Genomic DNA, 15,972 nt, shown 5'->3' with positions numbered 1-15,972 from the left:
TCATGGTTACTTATCCATCACGGATTAACACTGTTTTTTATCCTCATAGCTATTTTACATAGCTAGTCTGGGTCAGAAAATATTTACATCCTTAGATATGCTACATTCTGCAATGTCCCAATGAATGCAAAAAATATACTAAGAGTCTTAAAATAGAAAGAGTCTCCCCTATATCATACTTCTAACATACTTTATGCATTAATATACAGCTTTAATTTTCTAATAATGCTCCCTTTGTGCTTATTTTAATTTATTTAGAGCAAAACAAGCATACTAACAATATTTATGCTAGTTCTTCTATGCACTTAAGCATTTTATACAATACTAAAAACTCATATTCCTTAATTGAAATTAAGTGTTTAACATTTCGAACGTTTATAGAATGCTCAACAACCTGCTACATGAAAAAATTAAAATAATTTTATAAATCATATTTCTATAACATTTATTTTATATGTGAGTTGATTGCTTTTAAATTCATTAAATTTTAATTAATATTGTCATTAAAGTATTTTTTTGAAAATATATTGAACCTATAAAAAAAAAATGGCTTTATCTTTAAATAATTTACAATAATTAAAAAGAAAAAAGAAAATTTATGTCATTCACCCAAATTTTGAGGTGATTCAACCTAAGGTGAATAAGGGTGATTTAAGGGTGAATATTAAATTGTAAAAAAAATAGTTGAATATATATTATTCAACCAATAATGAATATGCTCATTCACCTAAAATCTATTTACGTAATTGTTTTTAAAAAATTATTTAATACAATATTGTTATCAATGAAAAGGAATAAATAATAAAAAGAAGTAAAATAAAATCTACACAAAGATTGTTTATTTAATAAAGAATTTTTATAAAAAGTTTATAATTCCAAAAAAGAATATAAAATCTCCAAAATAAATTTGAATTTTGAATTTTTGAAAATTTCATTTAGAATAAAATTCATAAGTAAAAATTATGGCCTTAAGTAAAATATTTATTATAATCTATTGCTTATAAACTTTTTTTTCAACTTTTGAAAGAATAAAAACTCTTATATCTATTCAATAATATTATATTTGTAGAATTATAATATTCTAAATTTTACTATAAATTTTATATTTTTAAAGAATTTTACTAAAGTTCATATACTAAAATACCTAGTTTTGTATCTTATAATGTTACACTTTCTAAAATTATAAAAGAAAGCCTTTTATTGGACTTGTCTATTTAACAATAGAAACTCATGGTTTTGTTTCTTTATTTAGTTTAATAATTGATTTATTAAACGTCATTTAGTTTTTTAGTTTTTATCAGTATTGCTGATTAAATTTAAAAAAATAAACCTTTGTAAGTGACAGATTAAATATTTATTAAAATTTAAAAAAATATTAACCTAAGATCTTAATTTCATTTAAGAATTAGAAACCAATTGTTTTTTGATTATATTTTTAATGAAATCTTTATTCTTAGATTTCTTATCTAGAAAATTTTTAAATATTTTGTTTTAAATAAAGTTAACTTTGAAAATTATTTGGATTTTCACAATTAGTTCTTTGTTTTTAGTTGTAATTGAATCAATTGATGAGTAAAAGTTAGTTAGTAAATAAAAGAATTTAAAATACAATCAAAAAAAGTAAGAAAAATTTGATTTATATTCCTACTAATCTACTAATTCAGCTGATTTAAATTAATTTCAAATCTTTCATTAAAAAAAATTGTATCTTTTTATTAATTAAGTGGGAAAAAAGAAAAATTATAGATGCGAAAGTAATTAAATGTATTTTAGAATTGCATCACATTTAAAAATAATAGTATTCTTAAAGGGAGAACTCCCCCAGTAATAAAATTAGAATAGTATGAAAAAAACTTTATAACTTTAGAAATTTAAAACACATTATCATTCTCTATTCAAAAGTATATAAATAGTTGATAAAGAAATTTATTTTTCTTTTTTTAACTTTTCTATTAAATCTTAAATGGGAAAATTGTTAAAATATTTTGATCAAGAGAAACTCTATGTGTTAAAATACTAATTTTTTTAATCAAATTAAATGGAAAAATTAAATTAAAAAAAATGTAAGATAAATTAATAATTTTATTTCGGATGATTAAATTGATATCAAAAAAAGAAAGAAAATCAATTATTTGTTAGGCATTATTTTACCATTGAATTTGATTAATATTATTTCTAAATAACTTCTATAAAAAATTAAGTACTCATTTTGTTAAATTTATAAATTTGATTGATACGAAAAATAGATGTATTCTCGCATTACGATTACTTCTTTTATGATCACTAATTGTTAATTAATTATAATCCAATTATGATGTATTGTATTGTATTGTATTTTAATTATTTTGTTTATTGTAAGATAAAAAATAGATCATATAAACAGTTTCTTTCAACTGAAATTTTTTTTCCTCCATATTGAATATTTATGAGAAATATTTTATTAATTTAGCTTTTATAAAAAGTAAAATGTAATTTATTTTAGGTATTTATGAATAAGAGTTTTAATCATTACCATTAAAAAAAAATCAAAAATGTAAATTTCATTATTTTTTTTCATTAAAAGAGTTTCTACAACTTAAATACTTAAAAAGACAATCAATATTTTATATTGATTATTTATTTGATAAAATTTAATTTATTTACAAAATTAAATAGACAATAATTAGATATTTAAAATTTCTTAATTAAATTTTGTAAAAAATATGGTTCTTTTTAATAATAAATCTGATTTTATATCATTCTAAAATATTTAATACTAAATCAGTAAAAATAACAAAATATTTTAAAAAAAGAGCAATAAAAAGTAAATTCTCCATAATTTATCTGGTTATTTTAAATCAGGCTTAAATGCTATATTAGGTTCTTCTGGAGCAGGCAAAACCACATTCTTAAATATTTTAGCAAAAAGAATTGAGTAAGTATTGTATTAAAAATAACTAATAACTAAAAGTATTTAAATTAAAAGAAAGAATGACAACAATGATTTAAATGGTACCTTAAAAATTAATAATTAAAATTATGATGCTGATTCATTTAGTAAATTTTCTGGATATGTAATGTAAGAAGATTTGCTCCTTTCTAATTTAACTGTCAAAGAGTATATCACATTTGCAGCAGATATCCGCCTTTCTTTGCCAAAAGAAGTGAAAAGCTAAAGGATATACAATATCATAAAATAGCTTAAGCTCGAGCATTGTTAAGATACTATTATTGGTGATTAAAATAGTAAAGGAATATCTGGTAAATTTTATTTGAAGATAAAAAATTGATTTTTAATCAAATTTAAAAAAATAAAAGGCGGTGAAAAAAAGAGATGTTGCATTGGAATAGAACTGATTGGATAACCTTAAGTTCTATTTTTAGATGAACCTACAAGTGGACTAGACTCATTTACTGCATACTAAATTATTTGGATTTTAAAACAACTATCTGAAAAGTAGAATAGCATTATAATATTTACTATTCATTAACCTACAACAGATATTTGGTAATTATTTGATAGAGTACTTTTATTAATTGAAGGACAGCTAATTTATTAAGGACTTCAAACAAATACAATATCTTATTTTAGTTAAATGGGATATTAATGCCCTCTAAATAGTAATCCTGCAGATTATTTCATGTAATTAATGAGTAACTAGGACTAATAAATTCTTAAAATATTTATTGAAAATTATAATAAAAATTTATTGCCAGATACTCTACTATAAATTGAAGAATCAAATAAACATCTAGAAAGCAGCAACTTAAGTTTACCATAAAAAATGGCTAAACTATCTTTTGCTTATGAAATAGGGGCTTTATTAAAGAGGTAAATCTTGAACTTAAAGAGACATAGATTACTTGTCAAAACTCGTTTTATACAAGTAATAATTAATGGAATAATTACTGGAGCTATATACTGGTAGCTAAAAAGAGATAATTAAAATATGCAGGACTCTCTTTAAATTGCTAAATGTTTATACCTATTAGCTCTTGGTATATTCTACTAAAGCATGAATCCCTAAGTTTTATCTTTTACCTAGGAGAGGCCTGTATTTTTGAAAGAGTAGTCTTCATAAATGTACTCAACCTTCCCATATTTCCTTTCTAAGCTTATCCCAGAACTATTTTCTTGCAGCATGTTTGCCGTTTTGATGTCTTGTATAGTATATTGGATGATTGGTTTTGCTCGTACAGCAGAATAATTCTTTTTTTTTGTTCTAACTTTTATTATTACAACTAATGTAGGAAATGTAACTGGACTACTTGCTGGATCTATCTTTAAGTCAGCTAGTGTCGCTGTTCCATTTGCTTCAACGTTCGTCCTTCCACTTTTTTTGTTTGGAGGTGTATTCAAAAATAGGAGTACCTATCCTGAGTGGATAGGATGGATAGAATATATAAACCCTTCATTTTATTCATTCAATGCTCTTGCTGAAAACGAATTCTAAAATACTACTTTCCAATACAATCCGATTTAAATATATCATTTAAACTTTGGTAAGTGGAATAGTATTTTGATGCTGATTGTCCTATATTTTGCTTTTGCTATTATTGCTTATCTGTGTCTAAGGAGGCACTGTTAAAAATTATAGTGATTATTATTTATAAATTATAATTTCATTAAAACTTTCCAATCTATTTTGATCTTGATCATCTTTAAATAATAATTAAATTAATAAAAACTTTAAATTTTAAAATTATTCTAAATTAAAAAAATTTTAACTTTAAAAGTAAACTTTTATTTATTAATTTTTAAAATTTTTTCTCTTTAGTTTTTTTATATAAAGTTTTTATTAGAAAATATATTTCGATTAATTTACCTCAAAATTTATTAGAAATATATTGAATTTTGTAAGATGAAATTACTTTAATATTATTTTAATCATATTAAAAAAATTATCAAAGAATTAATTTTTTTTAGTATTTGTTTGCAAAATATAATAAATACTGTCAGAAATTATATTAGATCAGAAAATTTAATTGTAATTACTTGTTTGATGAATTAATTTAAGTTATTATATTTTTTAAATTAATTTTTGACGATTTAAAAAAATTAAATAAACAAGAAATTTTAAATGGAAAACACTGGTTCAGAGAGTAATTTATTGAACTCACAAGTAAAATAGAAATTATCTGATTAGATAACAGATGATTCATGCACAAGATTTGATGAAAATAGCATGAGTAGTGAAAACAGAAGAGATAGTGTTTAGAGCTCTAGCAAGCGCATTAGAAAATTAAGCATGGAAGAAGTAGATTTGCTCAAGAAATATAGAAAAGGTAGAGAGAAAAATGTTATCAAAGTAAGATAAATGCGAAAGAATACTTAAAATCTAAGAGAAAATTTCAAAGCTATCAAAGAAAATATGATTGAATATTTAGAAAAAATTGATAGTTTGATAGATGAAAGATGTGAAGAGATAGAGAGCAAAGTTAATCAGCTTGAGAGCGATTGCATTATTCCTGAAATAGAGGATATAAGAAACAACTATGATTCATAGAAATCAAAAGACGAAGACCATTTCAATTAAGAATTATTAGAAAGCAATGTTAATGATCAACATTTAGAGATAATAAGTAAACTGATTGAATGCAAAAGGAACGTGAGTGGAGATTTCGACTCAACTTAAAACCACAAAGCTAATGTATTATCTGAATACATCTAATAATTGAATTAGTGTATTTCACACTTGCATGAGTATATTGACGAGGACTAATCTCAACTCTTAAAATCTTTAAAATGTATTCAAAATATAAATTACTTAAAACTCCTCCAAAAACTAAGGGAAAAGAATTATATAAAATCAGATCTTGTAGAATCAATAATGCTTTAAGTAGAAAGAAGCGACTTTACCACAAATCCGTAAAATTGATAATTTATTATAAAAATTAGAAAAATATTAGAACTTACTTATCATTAGATAAGATAAACAAAGTTATTAAATTATTATTATTATTATTTTTTAAATATTTCATAATTCGTCACCTTTTATTAAAAGTAATAATAATTTAAAAAATTATTCTAACTTATAGATATGAGGATAGAGCTCAACAAATAGGATTTAGCACAACTATAAGTGCTCCCCATATGCATGCCTACACTTTGGAAATACTAAAAGAGCATGCTCAAGAGTCTATGAAATGCTTAGATATTGGTATTGGAAGCGGATGGATGACAACTGCACTTGCAAAGCTTATGAAGGATGAAAGCGCAATATGCTATGGGTTAGATCATTTATAAGGAGTTCTTAACATTTCTAAGAAGAACATAATGAAAAATCATAAAGAACTGCTTGAATCAGGAAAAATTGTCTTGGTAAAAGGAGATGGAAGAGAAGGATTAGAAGACTACGCTCCATTTGATATTATCCACCTTGGAGCTGCAGCAACTCTCAAGGCTGTTAACAAATTTATACATTAATTAGCTCCAAACGGTATACTTGTAGGGCCTATAATTAAAGACACTTATAGTTAAGAGTTTATGATAATTAGAAAAAATGCGGAAGGTCAAATATCGAAGCAGTAACATATTTAATAAAATCATTTTCAAATACTTATAAATTACATATAAATTATTATCAATTTAAATTAAAGTACTTTGCTTCATGTAACTTATGGCAGTTTAGTAGCTGTTGAAGAATAATATTAAGGCTCAGACGAAGAAGAATACTATGAGAATGCAGAAGATTAAATTACATTTTAATAGCAAGTAATTCACGTAGAAAAGAAACCTGAATGTGAATTAGAGGATGAAGAAAACTTGTTTTAAGATCTAAGCGACAATGAAGATGAAGATGAAGACGAAGAAGCTAATATAGGCACATCAAATTTCTTTAGGAGCATTTTAAGTACTGGAAGAACTGACTCACTGTTGAATAGATTGAATAATTACCAGCATGTTCTTAGAAATATATTTAGTCCATCAAATTTTAATTATCTTAATCGAGACCCTCAACAAGAACCGCATCCTTAATAATAATAGTAGTAGCAGCAATAATAATAACCTTAATAGCAACAAGAAGAGCATGAAAATAGTGAAAATTAATAGTAAGAATAAGCTTAATAGTAGCACCAAGAAAATTAAAATTAAATGGAAATTAATGAACAATAATTTAATGAAAATTAAAACAGATAAAATTAAGCAAATAATTAGCATGAAATATCAACTAGTAATACAGTAAATAATGAAAATATATTTCAAAGTGGCTCTCATGAAGGAATAACTCAAGAAGAGGACCATACATAACTTGATTAATAAAAATAATAAGATAACTAAAACCTAAATGGTAATAATGAAAATAATGAAATTGATGAAAACTAAGTTTGAAATTTTAATTGTGCTCTCTTAACAATTATTTCTGTGATTTGTTCAAAATAAAGTGATTTTATATAATAATAAATTTTAAAAGTAAAATTTAATATGTTTTTATATAAATTGTTGTCTACTTTATAACTTAATTCATAATTATTTTAATTTTATATAATTATTATAAATAAATATGAAATTCATTTAAATATTAAAAAAATATTTTTTTTTTGTGTTAAATTTAAACAAATAAAATTGTAAAAATTAATTTACAGGTTTTGTTATTAATTTCATATTAAATTACAAACATAAAAAGAAAATATTTAAATTGAAGAGAAAAGTATATTTAATAAAAACGTCTATTAAATTAATTATGAGAATTATAATTGGCCACTAATCTTCAAATTCTAATAATAATCATTTGTTTATTAACTTCAAAAAGATTCATAAGAAGAATAAAAAAAATAAAAGAAATTCTAGAAAAAATATTGTATTATATTTTGAATGATATGCTATTAGAAACAAAAGAAAAAATCCTTTCGATTTTAAGTTGAGTTATATATTAAGTTCTAAGGAAAATTTGATTTTTTTTATTAAATTTTTTAATAAGATATTCAAAATATATACATTTTTGTTTGTTTATTTTTATTATAATAATAATAATAATATGATAACCAGATTTAGAGCTTGAAAAATTGATAATAACTGAATTATTATCTTGTGATTTTTTTCCAAAGATCTACTTTATTGATTTCTTTCAAAAATAATTAAATAAAGAAAGGAATTTCTGACCTGAAATTTAATATTTTGCTATCATTGATTAATAAAGATTATTTGTTAACCAAAATCTAAAAAGCATGCTTTGTGGATTTAAATAATACCATAACATTTAAAAAATATTCATGACTTTACTGTCATTTTCTTTACTTATTTTCAATTATAAAATCAAAAATAAATAATTAAAGGGATTATCTTAGAAACTCTACTATTTTTTGCTTCTCTATCATTTTCTCTTTAAGATATGCTTAAATTATTTTTTGAATAAATACTTGGCAATAAAATTATGAATAAAATATTTTTACTGTAGATTTATTTATAGATTTCTATATATATATATTATCATAATTCTTAAGTTGGACAATCATTTTGAGGACAATGCTCTGATAGACATAAAAAATAAAATGATAAATCATTCAAAAATTTGATTTAAAATTGATATAAAAACTTTGAAATATTTTTCCATAATATTTTAATTATTGCTATTCTCTGATAATTATTTCTGTAGTAGGAAATAAATATTTAGTAGAATAATAAATATTATTTTAAAAAGATGATTATTTAAGTATTTAAGTAGTTGAAACTCTTTTAATGAAAAAAATATTGAATATTAAAATTTTAATTTTTTTAATTTATAAATATAAAAAAAATTTTTATTTCTAATATAAATTACATTTTAATTTTACTAAAAGATAAATAAATAGCAATATACTATAATAAATATTAAATATGGAAGAAAAAAACAATTTTAGTTGAAAGATTTTATTAATAATTAATGATTATAAAAACGTAATAATAATATGAGAATCCATTTATCGTTCGTAATAAATAAAAATATGCAAACGATCAAATTAATGTTTACTTTTTCTAAATTGATTTTGATTTAGAGCTATTTAATTTACAAAAGGCGAAATGTAATATATCTTGACAACATAATAAATAAAGCAAAATAAGCTTAAAACAGCTTTATTTTTGAGTTTTTAGAAAGCTTTAAATTCGCAATATTTAAAATTTTATATAATATATACTTTGTATTCTTATAATATGTCATTTTTTTGAAAAAAATAAATTTTGAAAAATTTTTCAAACTTAATTCAAATTTTTTCAAAATTTATTGAAAAAAGTCCTTAATATATGAGAAACCACGGTATTCAAAAAAATAATTTCTTTAAAATTCTTTAATAAATTAGAATCTTAAGTTACTATTTTTTAATTTTAATTAATATATTATCTGTTAACCACTGGGGTTTTTATTTTTTAAAATATAATAAGGAAAACTGATAAAAACTAAAAAACTAAATGAATTTGAAGAAATCAATAATAAAACTAAATAAAGATACAAAATCAATTATTTCATTTTTCAGCAACCTGAGATACTCAAACATTAATTTTGTATATTTTATAAAGTTCATTTTATTAATCATTCCTTTTATTTGAGGAAAATACATGCAATATTATATGAAGTATTTTTTTTAAAGAAAAACCTATTTTTATATGTCAGGTTCTATATATTTCCTGAAAAAACTATAAGTGACAATTTTTACTAAAATTTAATGAATTTATTAGTAAATAACTCACATAAAAATAAATATTATTTAGATACTAATAAAAAATTATTATTCTTATTTTTTCATGTAGCAGAATTTCCAACATTCTATAAACTTTTGAAATGTTAAACACTTAATCTAAATTAAGGGATATGAGTTTTTAGTATAGTATAAAATGCTTAAGTACATAGAAGTACTAGCATAGATATTGTTAGTATGCTTGTTTTTCTGTAAATGAATGAAACTAGGCACAAAGGTAGCATTATTAGAAAGTTAAAGCTGTAGATTAATGCATAAAGTATGTTAGAAATATGATAGAGGGGTGATTCTTTTTGTTATAAGACTCTTAGTATATTTTTTACATTCATTGGGACATTGCAGAATGTAGCATATCTAAGGACATAAATGTTTTCTGATCCAGACTAGTTATGTAAAACAGCTATCAAGATAAAAAATAGTGTTAATCCATGATGGATAAGTAACCATGAATTAAGTTAATTTTTTATTTATCTAGCTACTAGATCAAAGCCAAAGAAACTGCAAGTAAGGACATGGAAATAAAGCTATACTTCAGTCAAGTCATTTCCGAATATTTTATATTTAACATCATGGTCAAGATTAAAGGAAACAATTATCTCAAAATAGATAAAAGCTAATAACCAATGCACCATAGATAGAAGAGAAAAAACTATTTGTAAGTTATAGTTTAACTTTACCAAATACTTATAAGCAAAAGTCCAAAGAGATACTGCAAAGATCAAAGGTACAAGCATATTTTTAAATCTGTTAATAAAAATTAATATTATTAAATATATTCTATAATTTTATATTTACTTTTTATTGTTCTCAAGTGTTAAAATATATTTATTTAATTTATATTCTTAACATTTTTTATATAAAATGAGAATTAGCTTTTAAAGCTTACCAAACCATAGAAAAAAGGTATTTAACTATCTCATAATCTTACCCCATATATCATTATAAAATTAAAATACTGATTAATTTTAAATTAGGCTTTATTTTTTTTTGATAAATTCATCACAATTCTAAATATTATAATTTGAAAAATCTAACTACCAATAAAATTAGATTTAAATTATAATCCTAATTCTCACCATTTTGTGGGTTTTTCGATTAAAAAATTTAAATCTCAATTTCAAAATTATCTATAAATCATTTGAAAATTCAAACTCTTTTATAAAAATGCTTAAATGATATTTTAACTTATTAAAAGTTTTAAAAGCTATTAACAAATCTACTACATATAATAAAAACTTTACAAAAAAATTTAAATATCCTTATTTAAATTACTCTTTAAAGAAAGTAATTAGCAATATTTTTAATAGAAAATAGATTGTTATTAATATTTAATAGTCAATCTTATTAGAAAGTTAATATTATTATATTTGTTTTATTTTTTGTTTGAATCAGACTAGCTTCCTTTAAATCATGAGGATAAAAATACATTTTGACGAATTCAACATCAATGACATTTTTAAAAACCATAGCAGTTTCTTTACCTGATTTTATGATTTCAACTATTCCTTCATAAATTTTATCCAAATTTTCTTGAGTAATCAAGTTTTTTGTAAAAGTAGGAAATCGTTACTAGATTTTTTAGTTTACTTTTTCAAATGTGAAATTACTACCAAACCTAATTGGTTTTTTATTAACCTTTAATTCTATTTGCATATACACAGGCAAAATTTCATTTAAAAGTTAATTGATTTCATTTAAATTTAATTTATTATTATGATGATAATTATTATTTTCCATTTTTTGTTTTTTTTAATGTTTGTTTATATTATTACTTTTATTTAATTTTTTCATTCTGTTAATCTCCTTTTATTACATATTAAAAAACTAAAAATATTTTATTAAAATTATTAAATCATAAGATAAATACATTTTTCTTAGATTTTTAAGAGTTGAAAAATAAGATTAACAATAACAAAATACATATTTTTTTAAAAATTAAAATTGCAGAATAAATTTAGTCATTTTAATTTTTTACCAAGAGCCATTTTATGTAAAATAAAATTTGATTAGAAATAAGGATTTTTTAAAAAACAATTTTTTATTTGTTATATTTCTAATATAAATACAAAAAAAATATGTTATAGATATTTATTATACATCTATTTCATATAAAATGATAAAAAAGTCAATAACTCAACCTTTAAAAAATGATTCTAATATCTTTACTAAACCTTCTTTTTTGAATTTAGAACAAATATTAAATAGAGTTGATAATCAGCAAAGAGAAAGAAGAAAAATAAAATCAGAATGGTTGGATTTTAATCTCAGAATTCAAAAATTGTACATTTTATAAAAGATTTACGACTTTTTTTTTCAATGATTTTTTGTTTAATACATAGTAATTAAATCAAAATAAGAAAAAAGCACCATAATATAGCTTGTAAGGATAGTTATTAATAACTATGGCATAATATTTTTGAATGATTCTATTTAAATTTCTTTTAATATTCATGGAAACTAAGTAATTGAATATAATATCAGTTAAATTATTACAATTAATTTAAAATAATACCACAAAATAAAGAAACACTAGAATTTTAATTTCCCACCAATATATTTATTATGATTTAATTGCTTTCACAAATAAAAATCTAAAAAGACCCTACAATTAAATATATCCCTTATTCATCAAACTAAAACTTTGTTTGAATAAAATACAAATTTTTTCATAATCTTTTATAGAAAAAATATCGACGACATTAATAAAAAATTGATTAATAAATTGTAAATTAATTATAATCACCACACAATATAAATAGTTTACTAAATATTATTTATAAATCATTTATTTATTTACAAATATCTTAGTAACTAAAATCTGTTAATTTTTTATAAGTAATTATATTAAAGATACAATAAAATATTGTGGTATTTTAATATTAATTTATATGTAAGCAATTTTTTTAGTTAACGCTACAGTCAGAAATAATTCGAACTATAAAAACAAATAATCCCTATTATTTTTCTCTGTAACTCAACTAAAATAGAGAAAATATCTATTTTATAAATATTAGTTAAAATTCAGTATATTTTTTCTATTAAATTAATTATTTACGCCAGGGAACAACTAAATATTTGGTTTTTACCTAATAGTTATTATATTTATCATTTTATAAATTTTTTTAGTTTATTATTGGCATTTGGTAAAAATTAGTAAAAAATAAACCTTTTTTAATTTTTACTTATATGGCAAATTATAAGTAATATCTAACTCAATAGGAGTTTTTATTAAATTATTTTAAGTATCAATAATCAGTGATCCAAATCGATATTTAAATTTAAAAATATTTTAGGTAAGATATTTGATATTCAAAAAATTTGAAAATAATAAATATATGAAATAATAGACTATCAATTTCACCCGATATACTCTATATAAATAGAGTTTTAATTAAATCAGGGTTTTTAATATTTGCTTAACTATTGAGTACATTAGAATTATATTCAATAAAATAATAAGTTATTATTTATTATTTAATGCAATCTCTGGTAAAATAATCAATTTTCTCTTAATAAAAAAAAATTTTAATTGCATTTACAATTAATTTTACAATAGAAAATCTATCAAAAAAACTGTATTAAATTATTAAACTTATTAATGATTTAAGCTATTTCAAGAAAATAAGATATGTCATAGATGATTTTAAAAATCAGAATAATTTATTTAGTAAGATAAGATATCAAGAATAAAATTTGATATTTTAGAAATGGTACTTTTTTTCTCAAATTTCAAAAATATGAAATAAATATAATCAAAAATAATTAGTAATGTTTTTCAGGTTCGTTTTTTATCTAATTTTTGTTTTTTATTTCTTAATATTTTTTAGTTTTATTTATTTATTTTTGTTTGTTTATTTAATTTTATCATTTAATTAATTAATTTTATTTATTTTTATTTAATTATTTTTATTTTTTATTTCTTAATTAATTATTTATTTATTTTTATTTAATTTTATATTTAGGAGAAATTGATGTCCTGCACGAGCGATTGATAATCTTTCTTTTTCTTTGTTTTCTTCTTCTTCTTCTTCTTCATTTTCCTATTTAAAAAATACTAATTATATATTTGGGGAATAAGTTATGGATTTTGACAAGATATCTTAGGATATTATGAGTCCATCGGAATTTCCTCTGTGATGACAAAATAGCTGGAAAAATAATCTAAAATCATTGCTATTTTTCATCACTCCATAATATTTATCGAAAAATAAATGCAATATAATTAAATCTAGGTGTCATTAGATTTTAAGAGCATTATCTTAAGATAAAAATATGGCTTTACATCGCTCCGATTTATAAAAATTAATCTCAAAAACTAAATATGATGGTGCACTCCCATAATATAATTTATATCTTGCAAATTATTCCATAAAGGATTTTATTTTCTATTTTCCTTTTTGAAAAAAATTTGTTTAATTTTTTTAAATGATTAATCTTTATCGAAAAAAAATTGAATTCGATTAATTTAAGTTGAATAATTTATTTTTAAATTTGGGAATGGATGAAAGAAGGATTAATTAATTAATTAATAATTTGAAATTTAATATTTTTACTGTGTGAGTATTAAATGTATTTTTGGATGATAAGCGATTTGATAAGAAAATAAATAATTTCATTTAAAAATAAATAGTAGATAGAATGATGCATTCAAACGTTAGTAATCTTTCAAAAAATTATTAATTAAGAAAATTAAATAATATCTATTATAGTAAATTAAAAAAGTAAGTATCAAAGATAGATAACTGATTCATTAAAACATGTCATAATTTAGTAACTATAGGTAAAACAGCACATAGTTATGTTGAAATTTAATAGTATTTCTATAAAAATAGAAACATATCAATTTACAACGACTAAAAGCAATTCAAGAATGATAATGAAGAGCTTTATTTTGCAAAAAACTACAATGAAAAGCTTTATGGTAAGGGAAAAGAAAACGATTTGAAGATAGAATACATCAGACCTCCAGAGTCAGGCTTCTAGAATACTGTTCATAGTTAATACTTGTCTAACAACATCAAGCAATATAGAGATTTAAAGTCAAATAATCCAAATTATACTTCTGGTAACCCTATAACTCATCAAGGAAAGACTGATGATGTATTCAAACCAGCAATTAGAAGAAATGAGTACTCTGATATAGATAATTTTAACGCAGCAAACCAAATGATCAACAACTTTTACACATCTCCAGAAAGAGATTTTAAGTCATCTTCAAAGTAATTGAGAAATTAGATTTTTTTGAAAATCTAACTTTTTATTTAATCAAACTAAAAAATAAACAGACGTATTGATGTTAAGCCTTCTGAAAGTTACGAACATTTCTAAAAACGTGAATTAAAAACAAGCTAGCCTTATTCTGAATATGTTAGAACAAGAAATCCAATTATCTAAGGTGATGGAACTACTAACATTTAAACTAAGCCTAGAAGTGCTGCTGGTGTAATAATAAATTTTTTAATTTTTATTTGAATAATTAGCCATTAATTTTTAATTCATTAATTAAAAAAAATAATATTAAAAAGAAAACAAAAAATACAAAGCCAATTTTATTTATAAAATCCAATTAAAATCAATTTAAATAATTTAAATGTTGATTTTATATTTATTTTAATTTATTAAAAAATAATTTTACTAGGATTAAAAAGTTTCAAATGAATATTAAAGAATGTAAAATAACAAGTTCTTACTTCCCTCAGACCGTTAATATGTTTAAAAGGACACAAACACAACTTCATAAATCTTTTTGTATTTAAAATTTACCAACTATTAAATAAAATTAATTAATGATTTAATTATCAAGCAATAATGATAGCGAACCTTATTAGACATTTGGAACAAAATAACCTTTATAATCACCTTCTGCATAAAGAGTTCCCTATGCTCACACAGGAGCTAATTGCAGAGACTTATTGAGTGGTGGCTATGCTGAAAACAATAGAATTTAAGTTACCTCTAAACCAACTGAAGTAAAAGCTACTGAAAGAGAGACTAAATTTGGAGAACTTAACTATTACTGTGATTATAGAAAAAGAAGTAAAATAATTTTTTAGTATAAAATATATTCTAAAATGTTTGTATTGTGATTAATAGGTAATCTTTTACAAAAGGAAGAGTAAAGAGCAACAAACTATGGTGGAGTCTATAAAGGAAAGAAGTGAGTTATAAAGTGGATGATAAAAAATTTACTTAGCAAATAGTTTTAGTAAATATAAAACACTCCTAATTACTTCAACTTAAAAACCTTCAAATAATCTTTTTAATTAAAGTTTTTTTAAAGATAAATAAACTTCTTAATAAACAAGCAAATAAAAAATT

General features: G+C 21.3%; 6 protein-coding genes across 6 annotated transcripts; 4 read left to right on the top strand and 2 right to left on the bottom strand. All coding sequences in view use genetic code 6, as the record gives it.

Annotated features, from left to right (window-relative positions):
- Positions 1-43: 43 nt before the first annotated feature.
- On the bottom strand, positions 44-481 carry TTHERM_000580368 (hypothetical protein; the record flags this gene model as incomplete). Its single annotated transcript, XM_012799505.1, has 1 exon — positions 44-481. One exon carries the CDS (start codon positions 479-481, stop codon positions 44-46), a length of 438 nt encoding a protein of 145 aa, XP_012654959.1.
- Positions 482-2,702: 2,221 nt separating this feature from the next.
- On the top strand, positions 2,703-3,269 carry TTHERM_000580367 (L-isoaspartate O-methyltransferase; the record flags this gene model as incomplete). Its single annotated transcript, XM_012799504.1, has 2 exons — positions 2,703-2,914; positions 2,966-3,269. 2 exons carry the CDS (start codon positions 2,703-2,705, stop codon positions 3,267-3,269), a joined length of 516 nt encoding a protein of 171 aa, XP_012654958.1.
- Positions 3,270-3,575: 306 nt separating this feature from the next.
- Positions 3,576-4,580, top strand: TTHERM_000580366 (ABC transporter family protein; the record flags this gene model as incomplete). Its single annotated transcript, XM_012799503.1, has 1 exon — positions 3,576-4,580. The coding sequence occupies one exon, from the start codon at positions 3,576-3,578 to the stop codon at positions 4,578-4,580; it is 1,005 nt and encodes a 334-aa protein (XP_012654957.1).
- A 480-nt stretch (positions 4,581-5,060) lies between these two features.
- On the top strand, positions 5,061-7,312 carry TTHERM_00580360 (L-isoaspartate O-methyltransferase; the record flags this gene model as incomplete). Its single annotated transcript, XM_001022938.2, has 3 exons — positions 5,061-5,848; positions 6,019-6,507; positions 6,580-7,312. 3 exons carry the CDS (start codon positions 5,061-5,063, stop codon positions 7,310-7,312), a joined length of 2,010 nt encoding a protein of 669 aa, XP_001022938.2.
- Positions 7,313-9,698: 2,386 nt separating this feature from the next.
- On the bottom strand, positions 9,699-10,388 carry TTHERM_000579350 (transmembrane protein, putative; the record flags this gene model as incomplete). Its single annotated transcript, XM_012799502.1, has 1 exon — positions 9,699-10,388. The coding sequence occupies one exon, from the start codon at positions 10,386-10,388 to the stop codon at positions 9,699-9,701; it is 690 nt and encodes a 229-aa protein (XP_012654956.1).
- Positions 10,389-14,333: 3,945 nt separating this feature from the next.
- On the top strand, positions 14,334-15,815 carry TTHERM_00579340 (hypothetical protein; the record flags this gene model as incomplete). The annotated part of the gene is made up of 6 exons (XM_001022935.2): positions 14,334-14,434; positions 14,487-14,873; positions 14,940-15,096; positions 15,293-15,402; positions 15,458-15,690; positions 15,748-15,815. Exons 1-6 carry the CDS (start codon positions 14,412-14,414, stop codon positions 15,813-15,815), a joined length of 978 nt encoding a protein of 325 aa, XP_001022935.2. The 5' UTR covers positions 14,334-14,411.
- Positions 15,816-15,972: the final 157 nt, after the last annotated feature.

Source organism: Tetrahymena thermophila, assembly GCF_000189635.1.
Source record: "Tetrahymena thermophila SB210 genomic scaffold scf_8254464, whole genome shotgun sequence".
Lineage (NCBI taxonomy): Eukaryota > Ciliophora > Oligohymenophorea > Hymenostomatida > Tetrahymenidae > Tetrahymena > Tetrahymena thermophila.
This window is presented reverse-complemented; position numbering and strand designations above follow the sequence as displayed.